Genomic DNA, 27952 nt, shown 5'->3' with positions numbered 1-27952 from the left:
GTCCCCCAATCTAACTAATGGCAAAGGTCGCAGCGGAATTCTGGTATAATTCTCAAATGTAGGTGACTCTTAAGAGAGACATGAGGAATCAGAACATATAAAAGGCCATCGATGAGTCGCTGAAAAAGTGAGGGCTGGGAAGAGTCACATTGACTTTGCTTAAGTAGTCTCGGGAAACCTGTGTGTGGGTTGTGAACAAGCTTCTACTTCCCATCTTTGGAAATGATTGCAGAAGTGCCCCAATGCGAGCACCAGGGCTCCCTACCTGACCAACCACCTGGGCCACCAGCTTCTCAACCTCTCTGGCCTCCCCCTGGAGGAGTATTTGCTGGCACCGACGGAAAAACTGAGGTGGGTTTGAAACCTCTGCTGTATCTTTCCTGTTCTCAGAGTTGCTTAGGAAATCTGATCGTTTCAAATGCTGATGTTCTTCAAAGCTCAGAAGTCTCCTGCTAACCTTGATACTCATAAAAATTCCAAAGCAGTGCTGCAAAACTTAATCATATTCCTCCTGCTGACTTTCACTCTGGGCCCGGGGGGAGTGGGGGAGTCATGTTCATGGAGTGTCACCTGGGGAAGCCAGAAGCAGCTTGACTGCTTTAGAGGATAAGCTCTGAGACGTTCACAGCATAATGAGGGAAGCTCTCCACGGTATCCTAAAGTCCCTCTTAAGAGATTTTGCGGCAAGCTTTTATTCTGTGCTGCATTTCCTTGAGCCTAAGACGGGGAATCGAGATGAGAGGATAGGGATGAGCTGCTCATTGATTTAAATTGCAGTCATACTCACTATTTCATCAAATTTCCTGAGACCTCCCAACACAAAAGCATCATTGCTTGGTGTGTCTGCGATGCCTAGAACATCCTCCCACCCCACCCCCAGGTTCTGTTTCCTTCTGATGCTTCTTGGACCGTGTCTGGCCCCTGCTGCCCTCCCTTTGTGCCTTTAAACACATCCAGGAATCTCTGATTTTTGAAGGTGGGCACTTGTGTGCCCAGGACTTAGAATAGTATCTGGTATACAAAAGGCACTCAATCAGTGAATGATTGAGTCTCTGAAATGAATGATTGAATTAAATTGAGCCTAGTGGGACTCTATCCTTCTTCTTTTGCCCCAAATTTCTGCTCTAAATCCAGGCACAATGGTGGAAATTTGTTGTTTTAATCTCCTTTATCCAGAAACTGGGAAACAAAGTTTAGTGTGTGTTTTTATTTCTAATGTTCAATATTTTTAGAAGCTTCATAAGTGCTAAATATAGTATATAACCCAAGGGATATGGAGAGGAAAGATGTAATTCACCCCATATCCCCGGGAGAAACTCACAGAGCTGTATAGGAGATGAACTGGCAAAAAAGACAGGTAAGGCCCAGCATAGCAATCAACACAGGAAATGGAAATGTAAGGTCTTGTGTGAACCCCAAAGAGAAGGAGATTCACCCCAATCGAAGTAGCCAGGGATTCCTGCCGGCAGGACACAGTGTGTGAACAGAGGGTGAAAGAAGCAAGAGGAAGAAAACAAGTCAAAACAGACTGAAAACTCAGAAGAGCAGGACAGACCAGAGGGTACTGACAGCTGATCTTTAGGAGAAATGACCGTTAATTAGAATACCAGCCAGACAGGTGAGCACAGCAAAGTCCTGCACGGGGCATGCTTTCTAACGTGGTGGTGAGTTCTGAGAGGCTCATATTCTAACGTGGGTGAGGAGTGGGTGAGCTCATCCGTCCTTGCTAAAAACTCAGCACCCTCCTCAGACACCTGCCTGGGGCCAGGCCTCATCCCGCAGCAGGCTGACCCGGGGGGGGCTGCGACCCAGAGCCTGGAAGTTCAGCAGCCACGGTTTTATGGGCTCTATGACCGGTGTGGTGGGTGGGGGACGCCCTCTGTTAGGAGGGCCTGGTGCTGCCTGGCAGAAGCTCTAACCTCTTGTTTACTTCCCCAGGCTCGGAGGATGGTCTTTTGGAGTGCAAATCCCCGATCAAGTTCAAGACACAAATTCAAATATGTCAAAACCCCCAAATCTGGCAAAGGTACAGTCTTTCCTTTTTTCTTTTTCTTCTTGTTTTAGAAAGCATTCAGGGAAACTTGCTTTGTACCCTTTGTGGGTATTGGCAACATCGAACCAAATACCAGTGTTTGTTACCCTGAAATACAGCCAGTTGTACGTGAACATTCTCTTGGAAAGAGAAAATGAATCGTTTCCTTTAGGCTATTTAGAGATATATGAAATAGATCACTGTTTTTTGTTAAGATGGGAATTCACCTGATAGATCTAAAGCAAATAAGGAAAGTAATCTTCTTTTAAAGACACATCAAAAAAATGTAATAATAAAGACACTTATTGTCAGGGTGGGGCTTTCCAGGTGGCACAAGTGGTAAGGAATCTGCCTGTCAGTGCAGGAGACATAAGAGATGCAGGTTCTATCCCTGGGTCGGGAAGATCCCTTGGAGGAGGACATGGCAACCCACCGCAGTATTCTTGCCTGGAGAATCTCACGGACAGAGGAGCCTGGCGGGCTACAGTCCATAGGCTTGCAAAAAGTCGGACACGACTGAAGGGACTCAGCCACAGCAGCAGCAGCATCAGGATGACAGCGATCTTGATACATGCATTTATTAACCAAAAAGTTCATTCGGGTTTTTCCTGTAACATTCTGAACCAACTTTTGGGTCAACCCAATAAATTCCTTTTCTTCCTGATGACTGGATGGACCCAGTGTGGTGAGCAGGCAGGACCCCTCCCAGGGGTTGGATTTTTAAGCCCTGCTGGTCTGGCCCTATGAATGAGGAAAATCCCTTTGGCATTACCGAGAGTGGCCAGGAAAGACCCCCTTACCCACCAGTACCACCCCTACCCCCTTACCCACCGAGGAACCTGGAGGCAGGGAATCAGGGCAGGTTTCCCTAAGGAAAGAGGTTGGTACAACCTTAAGATGGGAAAGATTTGAAGCTCGCAGTCTCGGTGATTGGGGAAATAGTCTGGCTTTGGTCCCGATTTTGAGAGAAATTGGGAAAGAGTAAGTCGTGGGAGTGGTGTGTATGTGTGTTACTTGCTCAGTTGTGTCTGACTCTTTGCGACCTCATGGACAGTAGTTCTCCAGGCTCCTCTGTCCATGGGATTTTCCAGGCAAGAATACTGGAGCAGGTTACCTACTCCAGGGGATTTTCCTGTCCCAGGGATCAAACCCGTGTCTCTTGAGTCTCCTGCATTGGCAGGTGGATTCTTTACCACTAGGCCACCTGGGAGTGGAATCTGCTTGTATACCTGTCATATCACTGATGAAATGTCTCTGCCTTGTCGTGGGGCCTTTCATGGTTCATGGTGACATGGAAAAGCTTTTCAGGATCCAGGCTTGTGCCTGTTGAAGGATTATTCAGTGAAATAAAGGTGCTTTACAGGTTTTTAACAATGTAATCCCTGGTGAAAATGTTAACATTCACACTTCACAATGTAATCACAGAGAGAAATTTTAACAGTCGTATTTCACAGTGTAATCCCTGATGAAAAGTTCCAGTCCCTGTGTAGACTGTTCAGACATCCCTTATTTCAACTGAGGTTTGTTCAAATCTCTCTCACGCTGCAGGCCACACACAGGGAAAGATTTGTAGCTTAAGATGAAAAGATCAAGATTCATAGCTTGATAGAAAATAATCTAAAATCCCTTTGCTGGCTTTTTGAACACATGATGTGACTGTTATTAAAGTAAACCCAGTTTGTAGGAGGAATCTGCTCATTTCCTCTGAGAGCATTTTAAGTTTCTGCTCTGTGTGAATACCAAGCCTCCTGCTGACGGTGGAGCGTCCCGTCTGTGCTTCTAGGGCCTGGGGCAGTGCAGCCAAGGCTCTCCTGTGTCTCTGCTCCCGTGAGAGATCTCCGCACCCTGTGTCTCCCTGACACCTGCTCCTTTTCCTCTTTGTTTGTCTTCTGTATCAGCGTGTTTGAGCAGTGACTTCTGCAGCTTTTGATGTTGTTTAACATGGACTTTGCCATACTCAGGTGTGCAAGTATCCAGCCCTTTGGGGAGAGAGCCTCTTTGCAGGGAGCTCAACGATCGTGAGTCTGCATTCGACTCTAAAGGGCATCTGTTGTCTCAGATTCCCATAGCACTGTTGGTGGTTGATGTCATGTCAAATTATTACATTAACCTTTCGGTAATTAACCACCAGCCTTTTACTTTGGCCTTTGGGGTACATTCATAAGACATAGAGTCTACGATTTTCGGAGTCTTTTTGAGGAGAAAATGGGAAATTTGCATACGAATAGGCTTAATAATTAAAATTCATCATATTTTATAATATCTCTCATGGAACCTTTATGAATGATTTCATTCACATCGTGAGTATTCAGCTGGTTTAGTTAAACACCCTCTAGAATGTATTTTGTTGTTCAGTTGCTAAGTTCTGTCCAACTCTTTGCGACCCCATGGACTGTAGCCCTTCAGGGTCTCTCTGTCCATGGGATTTCCCCGGGCAAGAATACTGGAGTGGGTTGTCATTTCCTTTCTCCACGGGATCTTCCAATCCACCAATAAAACCCACATCTCCTGCATTGGCAGGCGGATTCTTTACCTCTTAGCCACCAGGGAGACCCTCTAGAATGTATACACTTTAGTTAAAGGCTAAACACACTGCCCTCTTGGTGTTTGGCCTTCATTCTGTTCTGTTCTCATGTAGACTTTTAGGCATTTGACTATCCACCCACAAATTTTTTTTTTCCTTTCAGTAACTTAGTTGCCTTTCTGAGGAACTGTTACTATGGATCCTGACATGAAAGGTCTGTTTTGAGGTGTCATGATAAGTTCCTAAAAGGAGGTTAACTTCCTCCTTCAGCTATTGGATTTATTGGTCCTGACTTAAGACCAGCAGGGAAGGAAGTCCCACAACTTATTTAAGATCATCATGAAGCATCTGTCGCTTACTTAAAAGAATTTATAAAATTTCTCCCAAGCAAAAGCCGATTTGTAGTAGAACCGAAATGATGTTCATATTGCTCCTTGAAACTCTGTGTGTTGGTCACCTGTGCCCACAATAACACCACGGTTGTCAGGGCCCTCAGCAGCTGGCCGTCGTGGGGCTGGGCGGGGCTTTGGGGGGCTGCGCTGTGCACAGAATGCCTGCTCTCCCTCTGGTGGGAATGCTCCCTGCCCGGATCCCACCCGGCCCCCGGCACTGTCCCCGTGGCCGTGTTCCCATGCCCAGACTCTTCTCTGCCGGGCGCTTCTCCCGTTGTTTCTGACGACCACGAGTGGGGATTTGGAAACAGGCTGATGGGGCAGCTCCTCACTGGCCTCCTGCCTGCAGAGAGCAGGGCTGGAGCCCTCAGGGTCCAGCATGGCCGCATCCTCTGCCCTCTGATTTGGCCCCCTTGATGAACCCTGGCATCTCATAATGAGCATTTTGGGACGTCAGGGTCCTCAGGGTTATACCCCTTAGATAGGAAGCCCCTCTGTCCCCTGAGAGAGTCACTGGGCACCACCCCTCCTTCAGCAAGCATCGCCAAGTTTCACGGCCACACCTGTGACTTGGTCTTGACCATGAGGCATCCCTCTTGACCTTTGGCCTGCAGACTGTGTCCCTGAGTGGAGAGGTTTGTCAGCTGCTGGCCTCAGCTGGGATGATGGTGGAGACCCAGTCCTGGTGGCTGTCTGGGGCACCGCGGTGTCAGCAGAGGCACAGGGGCTGAGCCCGGATCAGAACCCCCATAGCCGCGGGTGGAGGAGAAACGGAGCGTGAACTTGACCCAGCGCTGAAGCTGAAGCCGATGGGGAGGAGTGGGCGAGACGCCCAGGCTCTGGGGTGCCCGCCCCACTGCAGCTACCCCAGTTTGCTCTCTGTGTTTTTGTACAGTGGTTGTTTTTTTTTTTAAACACAGTTCCCTGTGCTATACAGTAAATCCTTGTTGCTATTTTATTTTAATCAATCAATTAATTTTTAAAGATGAAAAAAAATTTTTGCCAAGCCGTGAGGCAGGCGGGATCCTAGTTCCCCAGCCAAGGACGGAACCCGAGGCCCCGCACTGGAAGTGCGGTGTCTTGGCCGCTGGACCACGATGGCATTTCGGTGTGCAGTGTCATTTCTAAGCTGAAAAAAATGTCACCCTGCTTTTAAAACAAAATTTCAAACAAACTAATTTGAAGGCCCCACGTCAAGGGCAGAGAGCACCCTTGGCTTTCATGTTTTTTCCTCCAGTTAAGCGGTTAGTGGAGCCAAGACTGGTGGTGGGGGGAGCAGGTTGTGGACTGTGGTTCCCGTCCACAGCAGAGGTTTTCTTCTGTGTGTCCTTTAACTTTAGCAGTCTCGCATTTTACGTCATTGTATCCAGAAGCATAGCTAGTCCCTGTATGTTAGCACATCTGCAGGCGTGTGTGTTTGAAGGTGGGAGTGGTGAGAGGTGGACTGGGGGTTCCTGCAGGGACTGGGGTCACTGTCGGGTACAGAAGGGGGGCAGATACCCTCTGGTAAGTGATCTCAGTGCAGGGCAGGGCGGGCTGCCCTGTGAAGGGAACCCACGCTTTCCCCTGCTTTTCAGAATCCTGTGTCTGAATTAGACCCGTTTGTGAGTCTGTGGATTTTTCTGTCACCAGTCTCAGATCCACTTGAGCACAGCCGAGGGTTGTCCTGGGCCTGTGGATGGTCGGTCTTGAGCAGAATTTCTTCCTCCTTGGAGCTGGAGAGAGTGAGGGCTGAGGGTTTCCCTGAACCTGAGAAACTGTTTGAAGATGGGGGTGTGCGGTGGCCGCGCCGTGACAGAGGGCAGAGCTCTGCCTCCTTAGCCGCCCAGTGAGGCGGGCTTCCTAAGAAGGAGTCGGGCCACCGTCCTGCGGAGATGGGCGTTTCCGTGAGCTGTCGCCGGATGCTCGGTTCTTCCCGGGAACTCAGGACACTGGTGGAGACAGCTGGTCACCCTGTGATGGGGCTGGGCGGGGGACGGGTTGGGAGCCCCGGGACCCGAGCTTTGGCCTTAACTTGGCACAGACTGCGAGAGCCTGCACAGCTTCCTCTGAGTAGGAGCCAGCAAGAGAGCCGCTCCAATTCCACAAAGAAGACTGTCACAAAAGACAGTGTCATCTAGAGAAATGAACTTGAATTAAGGTCAGAATTTGCTGGTTGATTCATTATCTCTTAAAGACACTCACCAGCATTCCACTGAGTGCATTAAAATTTTTTTTCATTAAAATATCAATATTGTGAGATATAGATACTGATGGTTCAATTAGTATTTTTTATGCTACTTCTTATTTCAATTTTAATAATATTGTCTGTCTCCTGTTTTCTCCTTCACCTTCCTCCTGTCTGACGGGCCTGCTGCTTTATTCTCCATGCTCAGCAAATGTTCACTTCAATTTATTTTGAGGAATAATGTTCCATATTCAGTTATTAATTTGAGAGTCATCATTTTTTTCTTATCATTTCCGTGCTTTTAATTTGCAGGTCAGATTTCGTTAGCTTACCAATGGAGAAAGAAGAAAAAAATGATGGGCTTAGTTTCCTTTTTTGCTGTGAGAATATAATTATAGAGCAACACTTACATTTGTTCTGGGGAAAATTAATCTATTTTTAGCTATAAATTATATGCTGGAGATAAATATAAAATATTTAGCAGGCTGGAATTCACTGCTCACTGTCAGCCATGCAGGACCATTACCCTGAGGCCTGTGTTCAGGTGCTGGAGAAGCAAATTTACACGTGTTCCCTATATCCGAGAACAGCTTATGAACAGACTTAAGAACTAATTTCAGGAGGGCCATTAAGTTATCTTTCTCTTTTAGGTGTGGTACAACCAGAAAGGCTTCCACTCCCTGCCTTCCTACCTAAATCATCTCAACAATCTTATTTTGTGGAGGCGCTTACCCCCTACCGCAGACTGGAGACAGTACGGTAATGTTATTCTGTGTGCATTTTCTAATCCACTACTTTCCAAAGACAGTGTTGCTAAATGGGAAAGAATCAGAAAAAGTTGTGAGCAGAAATGTGAAGAGCGACGCGAAGTTTCTGCTTGGCAGCCAATCCGTGTAGAAATGCGTCCACATCGAGAGGCTGTGGTGGCTTTTGTGTGTGTGTGTGTCCCTCAGTGTCTTTACTTGTGGAGTTGTGACCTCAGCTATGAGAGGACAGCAGTCAAAGGTGACTAGAGAGCTCACTCCTAGTGACTTAGCGTCTTCCAGAAGCAAGAGTAATTGCTCTTTCTAAAGACTCTGTCGTATGGTCCAGGGCACCATTACTGATGGGAGGGAGCTCATCGCTTACCCTAATTTATTCTGTGCTGAGCCCTCCACCCATCAGTTACCTGTGCGGACTGTGAATTCACTCCCTGTGCTTGCTCATTTTGGTAAATGACACAGGTCCATTTCTGGAACCCAGAGTGGATTTATTGGTTTAAGGGGATGTTATATGCTTCACTTGAGTAGTTTATCAAATTCATTCAGTTCTTTGGGAAAAAAAAAGAAAGAATACAAGCAGATGTATAAATACCAGCAGGTCATAGCTATCATAATTTATTTACAGGATTTTTTTGAAGCATTAATTCACATAGAAATAAATGTTAAACCATTTCCCCAGTATGCCATGACTTTACTCCGAATTCATTCTGCCGTTTTTGTTTTCCCTTCTCCACCAATTTTCAAATAAAACAGAGTTAATTATTCTGTGGCACTGCAATTGTTTTGGGATGGCAACACATATAAAAATGTGTGTGCCCAAGTGAAGTACTAAAGAGTATAGAGTGCTATGGATGAGGGATAGCAGAGTGGTGTTTATTATGTCTGAAATGTACTAGGGGCATTAGATGTTTTTATATCCATGGTCCCATTTAGTTTTTGTGTTTATTTGGTAAGGTGGGTGGCATTTGCCTCTTTCACTGTTTAAAAAAACTGAGATTCAGAGGAATCACCCACAACCTGCTTGTTGAGTGATGGGGCCACAGTTCGGTTCTAGGTACAGCTGATAACACAGCCTTTGCCTTTCTACTGCTACAAACTGAAAGGGTGCTTCTAATAGGCACAAATGGAGCATGCTTCATGGAGGGGAACATGCTTCATGGAACATGCTTCATGGAGGGGAGCATGCTTCATGGAGGGGAGCATTCTTCATGGAATGTGCTTCATGGAGGGGAACATGCTTCATGGAACATGCTTCATGGAGGAGGCCACTAACACTGGACCTGGAACATGAGCAAAAGTGTGACTGATGTCAGGATGCTACTGTGGGTACTAGTGGTGCTGATATGAGAGAAGTCAGAGCATCTGCTCAAGTTCCTGGAGGGAGTTCCAGTTGACCTCATCCTGAGGGCGAGTGTCCAGGAACACTGTTGATCTCTCTAAGAGGGCGTCTGAGGCCAGCTTCTGCTTGACCTTGGCTGACAGCGGAGGATGATGGCCTTTATGTAATGGGCAGCCAAAAGGCTTGATCTGTATCTGAGAATGAGGATGGCAGGATCCCAGGAGTGTGTTAGGAAGAATAATCCGAAACCACGTGGGAAAGGGAGGAGCCCTGGCTGCTGCCATGTGCCCTGCTGGAAGGACGCTGCTCCCAAGTTAGAAGTAACCCAGGTAAGGCCAAGATACCTCAAGGCAAACAAGTGAAAATTATCAGCTTCAAAGAGGTGGGAGGAAAGGTTGAGCCTTTGGAGAAGGGAACAGAAAGAAAAATTAAGAATTTGTCACCAGGACATTTAGAGGAAGAGTTTAAAGGATTAAAATATAAATCTGAGCTTTTAGTAATGAATGATGTAGTGGTCAGTACTGATGGCCTGGGAATGATTCAGGAGAGAGAGACAGAGTGAGGGATTTTACAAGTTCAGAGGTGGTGGGTTCATGTCACATGTCAGATGAAAATACACATGCAACAGGATTCAGACAGCTGGAGAGATGAGGTCAGGAGAGGGGTTGTGAATAAAAACCATTTAGCCCAAGCTGACGTGGAGACAGGAAAGTTGGGGTGGGAAAGGGTGGGAGTAGGAAGGAGGCAGAGGGGCTGTGGCCCGAGGTGAGAGATCTCGGCACAGAGTCCAGAGGAAGGTAGAGTGTCAGGAAGAGCAGGAGAAAAAATCACCCAATATTCCAGCATCTCCAGGAAAATGGGTGTGTGGTGCGTTGGCTGGTGGCTTCTGTGGAGCTGGACATGGGGACTTGTGGAGATGGAATCAGAGGGAAGGAGGGTGGTGAGGGAGGCCTTTTCAGGGATTTAGGAGGCCAGATGGATAAACTCTGCTCTGTGGGAGGTTGGCTATGAGGATGAGCAGGGAGTGTGTGTGTGCGTGTGTGCACAGGCATGTGCACCTGTGTGTAACACAAGCAGCGGTTGGGCCTGGGAGCAGTGTAACTAGCCCGTAGGCGTCCACCGGTTGTGTCTCCTCTGCCCTGTTTTCTGGGTTCCCAGACCTTTCTGGGGAGGGGTCAGCTGAGAAGCATCCACTGGTAGTAGATTTTTTGTTCCTTTGTTGTAAGGTTGTGTTGACTTGAAGAAGACATTTATCATCAGCTACTGGCAACTTCTTGACCAGTATGTTATTTGTGTCTCATCCCAGTTCCTCTTGGCGTGTGTACGTGGTCCTCATGGGAAGGAGGGTCTATGAGGTGAACTGGGAGCACAGTCCCTCGGGAGAATGTGTGGTGACCTGTCATAGCCGAGCGTTAATTAAGGACTCTGATGAGCAGGGGTCTTCACAGAAGCCCCTCCTCACATCCCTGGCTGTCTGTCCGTCTGCAATGGACAGACAATGAGCTGTTAGCTTAGCCATTATGATGACTCACGGGCCGTGGGACTCAGGCAGGGCCATGCAAGCAGAGCCTGAGTCCTGAGCCCAGCAGAACTGGGAACCTGATCAGTGGGCATCTTGTCAACAACCGCTGATGAACCACTCTGCATATGACATACCTGCTTCTCGTCTCCATGGACCTGGGTCCTGGCACACCTGGACATCCCTGCCTTCAGTGGAGGAGCTTTCTGAGCCCTGACCTAGCCTGGCCACCCTGCTGTGCCCCAGCAAATTTGCAGCTTGTCAGGGCCCCCCTGATTTTAAGCATGAAACTCAATGTAAAGCAGGTGACTAGCCTAGCCCAGCATCTGGAGTCATCGTTAGACCCACTGACAGGCTGGTGGCGGTCTACATGAGTAGATGTGTTCATGCACAGACTCTGCAGGGAGACTCTTCCTCCTGCATGAGTCCACGCGTCCTGCTCGGTGACTGCCCACAGTGGCCTGGACATTTGTGGGTTCTGGGCAGAGCGTCTTGCAGCCGGGGAGGGGGCAGGTGTGGAGGTGGCCTCAGTTCATCTGAGGAGTGGGGGTCACAGAATGTGGCAACTCGGAGGCTTCGTTCTCATGTCAGCAGGACAGTCACAAGGTAAGGGAGACAGTAAGGGACGGGGAGGCCTGGTGTGCTGCAGTCTGTGGGGTCGCAAAGAGTCGGATACAACTTGGCAACTGAGCAGCCACAACAGCAAGGTCACGTGATGATGTTTTCTGGGTTCCGAGGGAAATTAAGTCAGTTGAGGCCAAGTCCCCCCAGCCTGGACAGTGTCTTCCTGCGCCTCCCACCATCAGTCAGTCTCCCTGCCCTTGGGATCCTGGATATTCTCAGTATCTGCACCACCGGCTCCTGTGTCAGCCTCTTGGGTGAGTCCCTGGACTCCCACTTTCCCCCAAGCCCACAGCTGCATGCCCTCTAAGTGCCCACATCTCCCACAGAGTCCGTCCGTCAGATCACACGCCCACCTGCCTTCCTGTATCCCCTGTAATCAAATAGAATAGACTCCCCTCTACAACCTGAGGCCCCCCACTTCTGGCCAGACAGCCCCTCCTGACTCTCTCTCTTCCGAACTCCTCTCTGCCACACGCCCTCCCTCCTTTCTTCTTGGTTCTTGATAAGCCTGACTGATTGTCATACCTTCCCGGATGAAATAATAGTAAAACCTTCAAACCCAAACCCAAGTTCATGCTGCTTGCCCATCACAGGCACCTCACCCCCCCCTTCACGTTGTGCACACGTCCGCATCCCCCTGCCGCAGCCTGGGTGAGCCCCTTGGAAAGTACTTTTGTTGTGATTCCATTGATAGTGACTCAAGAATAAGGACATGGTTAAGATGCTGACGCTTTGCTGGGGGAAGCGTTTCTGAGGTGCTGAGGCTGTCCTGGCCCCGTGTTCAGGCATCAGTGCCTGTGTCTCCTCCCACGTCAAACTCCGCCTTCTAACCCACTGCTGACCTGTCACCATGCCCGTTCCTGCCATGCTCCCCTCCTGCCCCCTCAGTGGCCAGCACGACACCCCACTCACCGCTGCCCCTTCAGGCCTGCTTCCTGCTCCGCCTCTGTCCAGAGCACTCTTTCACTCTTCTTCACCTTAAACATTTCTGCTCAACTTTCTACGTTAAAAACAAAACAAAACAAAACTGTACTGAGATACGTTTGACGTACGAAGAGTTGTAAACACAATACAGACACCTTGATGGGTTTGGGGTAAGTATACAACCTGAAACCATCATCATGGTCAGGCCCCTAATGTTACCTCTGCCTCCCTCTGTCCCATACATCTGTCTGTCCATCCATCTGTTTCCCTCTATCTGTCTACCGTCACTCCATGGTGGCTCAGACAGTAAAGAATCTGCCTGCAGTGCTGGAGACCTGGGTTCAGTCCCTGGGTTGGGAAGGTCCCCTGGAGAAGGGAATGGCTACCCACTGCAGTATTCTTGCTTGGAGAATTCTGTGAATATTCATTGGAAAGACTTATGCTGAAGCTGAAGCTCCAATACTTTGGCCACCTGATGTGAAGAGCTGACTCATTAGAAAAGACCCTGATGCTGGGAAAGATTGAGGGCAGGAGAAGTGGGCAATAGAGAATAAGATGGTTGGATGGCATCATTGACTCAATGGACATGAGTTTGAGCAAACTCCAGGTGATAGTGAAGGACAGGGAAGCCTGGCATGCTGAGGTCCTGGGGGTCGCAAGAGTCAGACACGACTTGGCAACTGAACAACAGCAATTTGTCTATTATCTATCTGTCTGTCCCTCTATTATCTATCAATCTGTCTTGTGATTAAATAACATAAAATCAATCCTTTTAGCAGATTTTTAAATACACAATACAGTGCCTTAAACCCTAGGCTCTGCACAGAGGTCTAAGACTTACCGCTTGTATAATTAAAACTTTATACCTTTGATACCACCTCCCATCTCCCCTTCCTCCAGCACTTGATAACTACTATTCTATTCTCTGCTTCTAGGAGTTAAACTAGTTTAGAATTCTCATGTAAGTGGGATCATGTAGTATTTGTTCTTCTGAGTCTGACCTAGTTAATTCAAGGAAACAATCAATAAAATGAAAAAGGCACTTTATGGAACGGGAGAAAATATTTGCAGACCATGTAGTCCATGGAGTTATATCCAATATGTATAACACCTCTGACTCAATAGCGAAATAAATAAATAACTTGAATAAGAAATGGGCAGATGTTTTTTAAAGAAGACACGCAGACGGCCACGTGGGCTGAACTGAGAGTGCCTGGCTGAGTCATACTTCGGTTACCGCGCCAGGGAGACAGACAGTGGGTGAGTGGGAGTCACAGTCAAGGGCTCCCCCTTTGCCTCTCCTCTGAACTCAGAGCTGCTTGGACACCGCTGCCCGGCAGGACGGACACCTGAGCTGGGGGCAGGAAGTGTGGTCCTGCATCAGGAGCCAGAAGGAGCTTGCCCCTTCCTCCCACTCCCCCTTCCTCCTCTCCGTACCCCACTTTCTGAATCCCCTTGGAGGTGACAGTTGGCAGAGGTGCTCTCAGCCCTGGGGAGGGGAAGGTGACTGTGGCGGGGAGCACATGGGAGGGCTGATGAGCCTGCAGCTGGGGGTGAGATGAGCCTGTGAGCAGGAGGGAAGCAGGTTACAGTTCTCTGGGTTACTTTTTTTTAACACAGTACCATTTTAGTTATGGTAAGAGTGAGCCTACCTACTCACAGGATTGTTTTAAGAATCAAAGTAATTCTTATGTAAGAGGGTTTTAGGGAAACCACATAGCCAAACAATTCTAGTTGCTGGTATTTTTCAGGAGGAAGTAATGAGCATGTAATTTCAGAATTATCTTTAAAGTTATGTTTGCCTAATGGTTTAAAGTAGTTTTTTAAAAATTATAGCAACATACATACCTCCAAGCAGGAATTTGATATAGTGGAATAGTATAGAGAGACAATAGGTATCTATGTATATAACACACACACACTGATTCAGAAATATTAATGGTGGCTTTTTCTCTGAGTAGATGAATCACATAAAATGTTTAAAATGTTCTGTCTCATGCGGTAAGTTATGAATTTTCTCCCATGTATGCATAACTTAAAAAAGAGACTGCTTGAAAAAAAAAATCAGTGTTTCACAGTAAAAACAACAGTTAGATAGCTCTCCCCAGAAATTTTATCCTAAAAAACTTCACTGTTCAAAGCCTAGAATAGAACAGTAAATACAAGGCCATTTCCTCAGAGTGATCAGAAGGAAAATATGTTTAGCAGAATTTCCTCCCTACATTCCTTGTGATGAAATAAGATGCACATCCCGTAGGAATAAACCCCTGAGTCCTGGTGAGAGAGCCAGGGCTGAGAACAGGAGGTCTGCTCAGATTGGTCCAGCAGAGTTTCTGCACAAAGAGATGTCGGGTGTCAGGAACTGGCCGTCAGCACTGGCCTTCAGTTTGTTTGGAGATATTTGAGAGAGAAAATCCGGTGTCACCCAAGCAGAGGTGACGAGCTCCCTGTGCTGAGAGGGCCGTAGGCACTGAGGTGTCAGGACCAGCCCCTGGCCTCAACAAAGAGGAGTCAGAGCAGAAGACAAAGCCAGCTGTCAAACCCAGCATGGGGTCAGGGGCCTGCCCCACGTCTCGTGGAAGGAGGACACCGCACACACTGAGAAGGGGTTGCCAAGAGAGCATCTTAGGATGAGCTCACGTCTGCACAGGTCCAGGGAGACGTGCGAACTCGTCAAACAGAAGAGAAAAGGGGAAGGACAGCCAGCCCAAGTGGCAGGGTTGGGGCAGAAGATGACTGCCGAGATGCAGATGGTGACATAAATTTTCATTGGATGCAGAATCACCGTATTGATTGCAAGTCTTCCTGTCCCATGTGCAGCCTCCTCAGAGCACAGAGGGAAAGGATGATGTCATTAAACTGATGATGAGGAGGAGAGCTATTCGGATTAGGTAGAGAAAGAAAACAGACAAATGCTAATTAAAGTAACAAAGAAAGAAAACAAATACTAATTAAAGTAACAAAGAATGATGAGAGAAGAAAACGTGCATCAAAAACAAAACAGCATTACTCTGGGCCAACAAAGGAGTTTGCCATAAATCAAGCAGTATTCCCAAACTGGAAATTACGAGATAGAAATTATTGATTAAAAAAATCTGATGATTTTTCTAAAGTTCAAAGCTGAAGAACAGTTTCTTTTACAAAGCTGTGACTGATTACTTTTGAAGCAATACAAGTAAGATTGGCTTCTGACTTTCAAAAATTTCCTTTGAGACCTGTTCTTATACTCAGGGATTATTTAGAAGTGTGTTGTTTAAATTCTAGTCTTGTGGAATTTTCCTGTTACCTTTCTGTCATTGACTTTTTGTTTAGTTCGTCATAGTCAGAGAACACACTCTGCATCTTTTAATGATTTTATGTTGGCTGAGGTTTGTTCTATGGTTCAGTTGTGGTTTATCTTGGTGAAGTTTCCATTGGGGATGGAAAAAATGAGTATTCTCCTGTTGTTGGGTGGAGTGTTCTATATATATCGATTGGGTTTTACTGCCTGGTTTTGTGGCTCAGTTCATTGATAGACTTGCTGATTTTCTGCCTGGTAGTTCTGTCATATGCTGAGTAGGGTGTACTGAAGTTCCCAAATACTATAGTGGATTTGTCTGTTTCTCCTTTCCGCTGTGCCTATTTCTGCTTCATATATTTTGAGGCTCTGATGGTAGGTACATAGTTATGTGTTCTAGGTGGACTAATTCATTTGTCATCTTGTAGCCTTCCTCACTGTTGCTATAATTTTACCTGCTGTGAAGTCTACTTTAATTGATATTAATATAATTTTCCTGCTTTTTTAAATTAATATTTGCACAGTATATCTTTTTTATCCTTTTATTTCTAGCCTATGTCATTATATTTGAAGTAAATTTTGTGTAGACAGTATAGTTGGATCTTATTTTTTAATCCACTCTTACCGATCTCTGCCACTGAATTGGCATATTGAGACCATTTACATTGAATGGATTTACATTGTGATTCTGACACTTTATTATTTGTTTTGTTTCTTCTGTTTTCTTTTCCATTCCTTCCTGTGAAGTCTGGAATGGTTTTTGGGATTCTGTCTGGTTTAGCTGTCATATTTTGAGTATCTCCCCGATCTAGTTTTCTTAGTGATTCTACGTGTTACAGTGTGCACGGCTGACTTACTGGTACTGGCATTTGCCACTTTGCGTGCTGCGTAGAAACATTACTTGAACTTAGGACCCTTAGGTCTCTCCATTTGTGAATTATAACAGTCTTAAGTATTTACTTATAACTGAGCACCACCTTACATCCTGTTCTAATGGTTCCTTGTGTCACAAAGTATGACTTGAGAAACTCATGTGATAAAGGCCGGTCTGCTATGTTTATCTCCATTTTTAACACATCCTGATGTTCTTCTTTCCTTTTGGAAGTTCTAAGTCGTCTTCTGCTATGATTTCATTTTTGTTTAGAAGACTGACTTTTGCTATTTTAGAGTAGGTTTCAGTTCAGTTCAGTTTAGTTGCTCAGTCATGTCCAACTCATTGTGACCCCATGGAATACAGCATGCCAGGCTTCCCTGTCCTTCACAAACTCCCAGAGCTTGCTCAAACTCATGTCCATCGAGTCAATGATGCCATCCAACCATCTTATCCTCTGTCATCCCCTTCTCTTCTCGCCTTCAATCTTTCCCAGCATCAGGGTCTTCTGATGAGTCAGTTCTTGACATCAGGTGGCCAAAGTATTGGAATTTCATTTTCAGCATCAGCAATCAGAATTCGGGACTGATCTCCTTTAGGATTGACTGGTTTGATCTCCTTGCAGTCCAAGCAACTGTCAAGAGTCTTCTCCAACACCACAGTTCAGAGGCATCAGTTCTTTGGTGCTCAGCTTTCTTTATAGTCCAACTCTGATATCCATACATGATTACTGGAAAAATCATAGCTTTGACTAGACTGACCTTTGTCAGTAAAGTAATGTCTCTGCTTTTTTTTTTTTTTTTGTGCTACATTTGTTTATTAAAAACTGCTGCAAACAAACAAAGCCTGTACAAAAAACTTGAACATCCACCCCTGTGAAACAGTAAGCTCCACGAACATTATCGCTTAGGACTTCACATTCCTCTGCCTTGGCCTCATGGTCTTCCTCTGTCATGGATCAGTCTTCCTTCCCCACTACTTTGAAATAGTAGTCTTGAGAGACATTATCGCCTAGGACCCCCTCTTCCTCTGCCTCGGCCTCGGCCTCTTCCTGCAACAGCTTCCCTTTTCTTAGACTTCACCTTTGGTTCCACATCCACGAGTAGTGTATCCAGAGGCAAGCTGTTCTCGGGGCTCCGATGTAGAGACTGCCATGTCTCTGCTTTTTAATATGCTGTCTAGGTTGGTAATAGCTTTTCTTCTAAGGAACAAGCATCTTTTAATTTCATGGCTGCAGTCACCATCTTCAGTGATTTTGGAGCCAGAAAAAATAGAGTCTGTCACTGTTTCCATTGTTTACCTATCTGTTTGCCGCGAAGTGATGGGACTGGATGCCATGATCTTAATTTTTTGAATATTGACTTGGAAGCCAACTTTTTCACTCTCCTCTTTCGCTTTTATCAAGAGGCTCATTAGTTCTTGTCCGCTTTCTCCATAAGGGTGGTGTCATCTGCGTATCAGAGATTATTGATACATGGAATAACAGACTGGTTCCAAACTGGAAAAGGAGTACGTCAAGGCTGTATATTGTCACCCTGCTTATTTAACTTATATGCAGAGCACATCAAGTGAAATGCCAGGCTGGGTGAAGCACAAGCTGGAATCAAGATTTCGGGGAGAAATATCAGTCACCTCGGATAACAGAGTAGGTTTACTAATGGCAAATTCTCTTAATTTTCTTTCCACTGAGAATGTTTTAATTTCTCCTTCATTCTTGAAATGTAGTTTCTCTGAATATATAACTCACAGCTGTCAATTAGAAAAGAAAATCCTGCACTTGAAAAATATGCCAATTTCTCTTGGATACCATGGTTCCAAATGAGGAATCCACTGTATTTTGAGTTTGTGTTACCATCTCTTTCTCTGGCTGGTTTTAAGACCTTGTAAGATTATCTTTAATTTTTGGAAATTTAATTATAATATATTGTGGCATGGATTTATTTGTGTTTTCCTGTTTGGGATTCACTTAAGTTTCATTTGGAATTAGCTCTGGACTTTGTAGGTTTACATCTCCTGCCAGTGTAGGAAAGTTTTCAGTCATTATGTCTTCAACTGCTTTTCCAATCCCCCTCTCTCTTTTCTTCTTGGACTATGGTAATAAGAATGTCAGGTCTTCTGTTATTTTCCCATAGGTCCCTTAGTTTCTGGGATTTATTTTCTTTGCTTTTTAGCATGGGTAAGTTCTGTTGTTCATCCTCAAACTCACTGATTCTATCATTCTATTTCCACCCAACTGTTGAGTATATCTAGTAAATTTTTTTTATTTCTGTTACTTTCAGTTTTAGAATTCCCACATGATTATTTTTATCACTGCTATATTTTTTCACTGATACACTGAATTATCTTTGCATCTAAAGAGAATTCACAGTCCCATGTTGAACCATCTTTATGGTCTATGTCGTCAGGTAATTCTCACATCCTGCCTCATCTCAGTGGTGGTGTCTGTTCACTGTCTTTTCTCTTTCAGGTTGTGACTGTCCTGGTTCTTGTTATGAAGGATATTCTCAATTCAATCCTGGACATATTCTGGATGCCAGATTATTAGATTCTGAATCCAGGGAAGTGGTTTGGTTTTGTTTTGAAGCAGGCAGTCCTTCTGTTGAAATCTGGCCTGAGAACGAGGTGGATAATGTATGTTGAACCTACCCCTGGGCCCTGCAACAGATCTGCCTTGTTTTGGAGGGTGGGCTGAGATATACTGAGCCTGGCAAATAAGGCATCAGCATGCCCTGTCTCACCGCTCCCAAGTGAGGGTTTATGGTCATCTCCCAGAGGCCCCTTGACACACCACGTACCCCACCGCAAGCCCCCTTAGCCTCAGTGATGCTGCTGGGATGGAGGCATGGCCCCTGACGGGCCGTAGGGCAGGACAGAGCGTGGCGGTGAAGCAGAGCCCTGGCAGCCCTGCCCCACGTGGCCACGTTGACCGGTGCCCCTGGTGGACCGGGGCTGGGCTTCCTGCTGCCTCACCGCGCTCCGCCTCCCTCAGTCGATCTCACTGGCCAGGTGTGGGAAAAGGCTCAGCTCGCCTTTGAACGCTGGCAGAGGGTCCAGGGTGCCAGCTGCCTCCCCAGGTAGGAGGGGAGCCACTTCCAGATCGACTGCTGTAGGGCAGTTTTCCTAGAGACTTTTGTCTGGAATGGCGGCTGGAGTGGATATTTCCAGGAGGGTTTCCTTTCACTGGGCCACACTTTTCTGACTTCCTGGCTTCTTGGAGCCAGCACAGACAAAAAGTCTTTCCCTGCTGGCTGTTCCCACTTGGAGGTGGCATCTTGTCTGGATGTGTGGGGGCAGTACGTAAACTGGGGGACACACACAGTGTCCTCCCCTGTGTCCTCAGATCCTTGTCCCTGCCTGTCAGAACCTTTCTCTGAGTTCTGTAGTGTGGTGGCCAAGGCTTTGTGGTCTCACAAGGGAGACAACCTGGGGGTATTTGGGCGACTCCATTTGGAGGAACCAGAATTTGATTTCTGACTCTAACCACAGTCTCCAAGGCAGCAGGTCCTGTAACACTGCCTATAGAACATGGCAGGAAAAAGCCAGACACCCAAACTCCTGCTCAGTGGTAAAGAATCCGCTTGCAGTGCCGGAGACCTGGGTTCGATCCCTGGGTTGGGAAGATCCCCTGGAGAAGGGAATGGCCACCCACTCCAGTGTTCTTGCCTGGAATCCCGTGGATAGAGGAGCCTGGCAGGCTACAGTCCATGGGGTCACAAAGAGTTGGACACAAGTGAACTACTAACACTTTTACCAAACTCCATACATTGTGAAAGTGTTGCTTGTAAAGTAAAGATACCACAGGAATACCCTTCTGTGGGATGTACCTCAGAAACATACCATCAATATTCCTAAAAGAACACCCAAAGACAGTCATGTAAGAGATTCATCAGGAGTAATATCACAAAAGTATCGAATCCATAGAGTGAATAAAATAATTTGGTGAACATCGACTTTAGTGAAATAACATAGATTATGCACACGTTTGCATGAATGTAGCAAAAAATTAATTGAAGGTCACGAATGATCCATGAGATAGAAGATACCTGAAGTGAAATACAATTTAATAATAATGTGTGTATAGACAAAACCCTGGACATTTTGAAATAATTAATATCAAAATGCAAATAGTGATTAATTCTGGTTGGTTTTGGATTGGATTATGGTATAATTTTACTCTGTACCCTATTCTTTATCTAAAACCTTTTTATGATTGGCATCTACTACTCAATAAGCATAATAATTAATCTTAATATTGATAACAAAATCTTTTTTCCAGGAGAGATTAAGAGGAAGAAGAGACAGATAGAAAGCCATCAAAATGCCTTCTAGTCAGAGAAGTTCACACATTTCTCTTAATACTTTGTCAGATTAAATAAACTCTTCCATCTCTTATAGTGAATTAATTAAAAGAACAAAAACTTTTGCCCACAGTTGATGCCAAATCCAGTCTTTTCTTTGGGTGTAGATGTTTACAGACATCTGGGTACTTGCAAAGATAAGTTTTATAGAAGAAATGAACCCAAAAGTGGCTACTTGAATTGAAGACAAGTTAAGTACTTTGCTATTATAATGAATATTGGACAAAAGCACAGATGTGCATTTTTACAAATGACAGATATATGGACTCTGGAAACTATAGAAGACGTGCTCTAATGAAAAGACTAAAAACTAATTTTATACATTTACACATTGCCGTGGGCCAATTCTTAGAAAGAAAAGCTGGAATATAAATGACAAGAATAATCAAAGAAAAATCAGGCAAGTGTATTCAAAATGTATTTTTCGAAATGCCGTTTCTGAAAGGCTTTGGAAGCGACACTGAAGAGATGTGAGTGATTTCCTTTCATCGTGCGCGGTCCTTCTCGAGGAGCCTGGGCCTTTCCCTCATGATCAGCTCCCAGTCGTTACCTCAGCGCAGCTCTGAGGACACGTGATGTGATGGAGACAAGCCTAGTTTCAGGGATTGCTGTTGCAGTTCCGTGGCGCCTACAGCACGGGCATCACAGGCTGTAGATGCAGACAGTGGATGACTTGGGGTCCAGGTGGTCAGGATTGTGGCGGTCACTCGCCTGCTGATTGTGTTTGGCCTTAGGTCGCTCAGATGGTAAAGAATCTGCCTACAATGCAGGAGACCCAGGTTCCATCCCTGGATCAGGAAGGTATTCTGGAGAAGGGAATGGCAACCCACTCCAGTGTTCTTGCCTGAGAAATGCTATGGACAGAGGAGCCTGGCGGGCTATAGTCCATGGGGTCACAAAAGAGTCAGACATGACTTTCTCTTAGAGAGGCCACTGGAGCCTCCTCCACCTCAGTTTCCTCCCTTCCCCCAAGCCCCCTCTCAACTCTGCAGCTTCTGACCAGCTGGCTACAGCCTCTCCATCACGGTAGAGAATTCACTAGAAGCTCATAGAACTCAGGGAAGCTCCGGCCCTACAATCACAGTGTTATTCTTGCAAAGACTGCAAGTAGGAAACACCAGCCAAATACAAGATGCTGAAGACTCAACCTCCTTCCTCAGAGGTCAGGCTCACCCAAAGTTTCAACCCTCTAAATGACATGCTTTTTTATATCTTTTGACTCTGCCTCCTTGGACTAACTTTTAGAACATTGTAGACTGAGTCCGTCTTCTGTGCTCATGACAATCCTCTAGCCACCTGAAGGCATTTTCAGGCTCCGCCTTGCTCCACGGGTTATTTTCAGGTTAGTCAAGTCCAACGTTCTCCCGTGTCACTAAAATAAAATACTTTCCAAGCTGCCCGTCAGCTAGCTGCATTTCTCTAGATGTTTTCTCCTCTAGAACGTGCTTCTTCATCCATGGAGCCCTGAGTGTTGCACGGCATTGCCAGTGCCTGGTGGGACCCTTGCCAGAGATTGGCTGGATCTGCATGTTCTGAGCACAATCCTCAGTCCCTCAGCTGCTGGGCCGCCTCTCAACAGGGCTGGTGGATGCCGGGCCGCTTGTCAGGTGACTTAGCACCTGAAGGATCCAGAGCTGGAGGACACCTGAGGAGGGGGAAGAGCCGTGTTCAGGGACAGGAAGACGGAAGAGGGGGTGTCAGTGGTCCCGACAGGCAAGAGCACCGAAGCTGGCTCACGGCAGATGTGTGCATCCAGTCTAGGGGGTGGGAAGCCCACTGTGGGTGTTTGGTACACAGGCTGAGAGTCTGCGGGAGAGCACCCAGACAGTATTAATTTAGAGTCCAGAAATGGTTCTGGAAACTGTGCAGGGAGCTTGCTGGACTAGTAGCTCCCACTGTTCTCTCTGCTGTGAAAGCTGGTGCTTTGGTGTGTGGCTGAGCCCAGGGCGGGAGGAGCAAAGCCCGGAGTGGGAAGGAGGCACGGGGGTGGACAGGGGTCAGAGTGCCTGGTGGCGGGACTGGTGGGACCCTGGCTTCTGTCGTCTCTTCTGGCACCAAGCTCTTTATTTATGTTTACTTCTGCCCTATGTGTTTCTGTAAATATCTGACATGCCGTCGTAAGAGAGTGCAAAATACAGGTGACTGGCTAGAGCCACCAGAGGAGGAGGCGTGTAGGGGAGGCGGGTGAGGTGGGGCGAGGATGCAGTGATGAGCTCCACGTGCCGCTGCCCCTCAGCTCTGCACCTCTGAGATGACCAGTCAGAACAGGAAATGGGGTTGGTCTTTATCGTTGACAGTAAGATGAGATGCCTGACGCCCTGGAGTTCTTTTGGATACAACACTGATGGAATTTGCTGGGGTGGGGAGCACACATGGATGTCTCAAAAGCCTTCACGATGAAATCCTGTTTTTTAAAAAATACTTTTATTTTATTTTTAATTGGAGGATAATTACTTTACAATATTATGATGGTTTCTGCCATAGGTATGAATGAGTCAGCCCTAGGTATACACGAATCTATTGATACTTTTGAACTGTGTTGTTGGAGAAGACTCTTGAGAGTCCCTTGAACAGCAAGGGAGATCCAACCAGTCCTTCCTAAAGGAAATCAGTCCTGAGTGTTCATTGAAAGGACTGATGCTTAAGCTGAAACTCCAATACTTTGGCCACCTGATGCAAAGAACTGACTCATTGGAAAAGACCCTGATGCTGGGAAAGATTGAAGGCAGGAGAAGAAGGGGGGACAACAGAGGGTGAGATGGTTGGATGGTATCACTGACTTGATGGACATGAGTTTGAGCAAGCTCTGGGAGTTGGTGATGGACAGGGAGGCCTGGCGTGCTGCAGTCCATGGGGTCGCAAAGAGTCAGACACAACTGAGACTGAGGAACTGAACTGAATTGAACTAATACACGAACCTAGAGCCTATCAGGGAGAGTGACGTCAGAAAGAGAAAGACTCATATTGCATATTAACGTATATAAGTGATGACCAACCTAGGCAGCATATTAAAAAGCAGAGACATTACTTTGCCAACAAAGGTCCGTCTAGTCAAGGCTGTGGTTTTTCCAGTGGTCATGTATGGATGTGAGAGTTGGACTATATAGAAAGGTGAGCACCGAAAAATTGATGCTTTTGAACTGTGGTGTTGGAGAAGACTCTTGAGAGTCCCTTGGACTGCAAGGAGATCCAACCAGTCCATCCTAAAGGAGATCAGTCCTGAGTGTTCATTGGAAGGACTGATGCTGAAGCTGAAACTCCAATACTTTGGCCATCTCATGCCAAAGTTGACTCATTGGAAAAGACCCTGATGTTGGGAGGGATTGGGGGCAGGAGGAGAAGGGGACGACAGAGGATGAGATGGCTGGATGGCATCACCGACTTGATGGGCATGAGTTTGAGTAAACTCCGGGAGTTGGTGATGGACAGGGAGGCCTGGCGTGCTGTGATTCATGGGGTCGCAAAGAGTCAGACATGACTGAGAGACTGAACTGAACTGAACTGATGGAATCTAGAAAGATGGTACAGATGACGAAGTCCTTTTAATTGATAAGTTGATGGCAAGGTCTCCATATTAGCTGCTATGGTTACAGTAATTAAAAGCCTCAAGAAGCTAATAAAGCAAAAAGAAAACAATCCCCAAAGCAAAGCTGGACCAGTGGAGTGTTTCAGTTTTCTGTCTAGACGTGGCTTGATTTAGAGGAGAAGTTCTGAGCATTTCACTGGTTTCCATGAAGGAATCCCCCTGGTGTATTGTTGCTTGGTCTTCCTGAGCCTGGCTCCCCACAGTAAATCACGGGTAACACATTGCCTGGGCCGCAGTGATGGGCAGGCCGTCGCTGTGACGTGTTAGCGCTGAGGCTCCCGTGTGGTGCAGGTGTGTTCAGTACGTGTGGGTGGTTTCTGGGCGCGGCAGCTGCAGAAGTTCCAGGGCACCCTGGTTGAGCTGCTGGCTGGGCCTTGCCATCCTCGAGGCGGAGGGGCTGGCCCTGGCCAGGTGGGCAGGCAGCACTGGTCACGGTGCCTCGGGTGGTGGCAGGCGGGCTGTGTCTGGATGGCAGGCAGGGCTGTCTCACTCCTTTCCAACTTCTCTTTTGTAGGAATCACGCTCTACAGCCACCCGTATGGAGGGGCCTTACTGAATGAGGACAAGATGTGAGTTGACGGAGCAGAGGGTGGGCTGGCTAGGGAAGAGCATCTTGGGGTTGGCAGGGGTGCATCTTGTCCCTCTTCTCATCCGTGAGTGGCGCTGGCAGACACGCCGAGTGGAACAAGACTTGGGCATTGCTGTGCAAAACGTGCGGGCAGGGATGATGAAGGAGGAAGTGCATCAGCTGAGTCTAAAATGGATGAGCCTGTTGTAGAGCTTAGTTCCAGGTAGAAGTTGTTCTAAAGGGATGATTCACCAAAGCCCATGGGACCGAACATCTTTTTCAAGTGCAGATTTTAAGCACAGTATTTACTGAGGTCACCATAGCGACTCCTCCTGACAGCTCCTGCGAGTCTGTCCTCGCTGTCCACATGGAAATGGTGGAGTGAGGCCCTTTATGTACGGACCTAAGAGTCTCCTCCTCCCCATCTCCCTTCTCTGCCATCCAGTGAGCAAACTTTTAGTTAAAAATTGATGATAAGAAAAAGTATTGTTTATGTACTTCCTGTGACCTACCAGCCGGGGTGGGAGGACACCGATCTGCCTGATGGGCGACCTCCCCTCACGTCCGGAACAGGGCAGGTGGTCCTCACATTTACACGTGGACTGTTGGGGTCCTTTCTTTACCTGATGCCTGCCCAGGATTCTAGGTGTGGGCCTGTCAACTTAGGTCATACAGTAAGACGTGATGGACGGTTTGAGCTGAGCCATTTCATCCATGTATCACTGGAGGCAGCTGGGCTCTGACCATCCCCAAGGACGAGGGGTGATGGACCAGAGGTGTGAGCGATGCTCAAGTTAAAAATGGCCCAGAAGGTACAGGGTGTGTCATCGCCGAGCACCGCCATCTGTGCAGAGCTTCGGTGCTTTGAGAGCTTAGATCCCCAGGTGGGGCTGATCGCCCCCCTGCCCCATGGGAGCTGCTGTCCAGCGCAGTGGCCCCAAGTGGGCAGAGGGCACGGCTCGGCGTGCAGGCCAGGCGGCAGGGGCCATCGTTTTACCTGAGAGCAGACTTAGCGTCGAGTCAAGGCCCTGGGTGGGTAGACGGGCAGCTGCCGGTGACCTTCACGCTCCTCTGTGGCCTCTGGATGCTGGGAGCTGTTAACCCCGGCCATGAAAGGGCATCAAGGGGCTTTAGTAAGAGAATCCACACCCGTAGCCAATATGCCGGCTGGTCCTGTTTTTCTTTTATTTTTCCTTTGAGGAGATATATATACTCACAGTGTTGGCAGAACTCACTGGCTATTTGAAAAGTAAATGAACAAATCTGCATTTTAACCTCACTTTCTTACAGTAAAATAAAATCCATATGAAACAAACACTGAAAAGTAAAACTTTAAGATAATGAAAGAAAATGTCTGAATATTTTTGTAATTTTCATGAACTAAAAGTTTTCTAAGCCCAATGTAAAGCCTATAAAGTTAAAGAATATATAAATTATATAATATAGATTCAAAAATGGAAAGTAAGTCTGTCAAAAAATAAACTTTAAAAAGTGAAGAGAGAAACAAAAATATTTGCAACACATCTGACAACAGCTAGTTTTCTTGAGATTGTGAGACCTTCTTATAAGTCAGTAGAGAAAGGATGCAAGATCTTTTTTTCCCCACTTTTTGAAAGTAAGTGGAAGATTCTTTAAATTCTGTCATGCTTTACAGTTTCCAGAAGTTTCACACATATGATTTCATATCATCTCATAATAATTTTTCCCCACCCCTGTCTTCCCTTCAGGCTGCCCTGGTAGCTCAGGTGGTAACGAATCTGCCCGCAGTGCAGGAGATGTGGGTTCTGTCCCTGGGTTGGGAAGATCTGCTGGAGAAGGGCATGGCAACCCACTCTAGTGTTCTTGCCTGGAGAATCCCACAGATAGGAGCCTGGCAGGCTGCAGCCCATGGGGTTGCAAAAAGTCAGTCCTGCCCGTCCCTGTAACCATTCAACGGATAACTGACAGTTCACTGGCTGTAGCAGCAGGAGAAGCTCTGGGTCCCCGTCAGCCTCTGATGCCTGTTCTACTCCCGCCCGCAGCCTGGAGAGCATCCGCCAGTGCGGCGTCGCCCTGTGCATCGTGCTTGGCTTCTCCATCCTCTCCGCGTCCATCGGCAGCTCCGTGGTGCGGGACAGGGTGACCGGAGCCAAGAGGCTGCAGCACATGAGCGGCCTGGGCTACCGGACCTACTGGCTCACCAACTTCCTGTTTGACATGGTAGGACTCTGGTGCTGTCCCTCTGTGTCCCTGCACCCCGGGAGGTGTGTGTGCATGTGTGTGTGCATCTGTGTGCATGCGTGTGTGTGTGTGTGGCTGCCCCTTGCTGGCCGTTTCCTGAGAGCACATTTCACATTAAGCCTCCTCCCTGTACTTTCTAGCAGTGTTCTTCTGAGGAGGCGAAGATGGACATAAGCTGGGATCTGTGCAGCTATGGGGACAAAAGATGTAATTCCCACCCAGGCGAAATGCACAGAGCTGTATAAGAGATGAACTAGCAGGAAGACAGTTAAAACCTAGCATAGCAATCAGCACAAGAAATGGCAATGTAAGGTGTTGTGAGAACCCCAAAGAGAAGGAGGTTCACCCCAACCGAGGTAGCCAGGGATGCCTTCCTGCAGGACGCAGTGTGGGCACAGAGAATGAAAGACGAAGAGGAAGAAGAGAAAACAATTCAAAACAGGCTGACTCAGAAGAGCAGGACAGACTAAAGGACGTTGAAAGCTGATTTTTAGGAGAAACGACCATTAATTAGAATACCAGCAGGGCAGGTGAGCACACCAAAGTCCTGCACGGGGCGTGTGTTTCCTAACGTGGCGGTGAGTTCTGAGAGGCTCATACTCTAACGTGGGTGAGGAGTGGGTGAGCTCACCCGTCCCTGCTGTTTAAACAGCGGCCTCCTTGGACGCCCGCTTGGGGCCAGGCCACGTCCTGAAGGCTGACCCTGTGGGGCCATGACACAGAAGCACAGAACCGGTGGTGACTGCCCCAGAGGGCGCAGAGCGGGCGGGGCAGTGCCACTTGCCCAGTC

General features: G+C 47.1%; 1 protein-coding gene across 2 annotated transcripts in view; it reads left to right on the top strand.

Moving 5' to 3' along the window:
- Positions 1 to 27952, top strand: part of ABCA13 (ATP binding cassette subfamily A member 13) — a 417355-nt gene that overhangs the window by 275661 nt on the left and 113742 nt on the right. For both annotated transcript variants that reach the window (XM_043462544.1, XM_043462545.1), the window contains 5 exons: positions 233 to 351; positions 1939 to 2026; positions 7766 to 7874; positions 24889 to 24943; positions 26964 to 27141. In XM_043462544.1, coding sequence (XP_043318479.1) covers positions 233 to 351; positions 1939 to 2026; positions 7766 to 7874; positions 24889 to 24943; positions 26964 to 27141 — 549 coding nt within the window. The remainder of the gene's footprint in view (positions 1 to 232; positions 352 to 1938; positions 2027 to 7765; positions 7875 to 24888; positions 24944 to 26963; positions 27142 to 27952) is intronic.

This window comes from Cervus canadensis, chromosome 3 (genome assembly GCF_019320065.1).
Source record: "Cervus canadensis isolate Bull #8, Minnesota chromosome 3, ASM1932006v1, whole genome shotgun sequence".
Taxonomy (NCBI): Eukaryota; Metazoa; Chordata; class Mammalia; order Artiodactyla; family Cervidae; genus Cervus; species Cervus canadensis.
The sequence above is the reverse complement of the archived record's forward strand: the minus strand, read 5'-3'. Positions and strand labels throughout refer to the sequence as shown.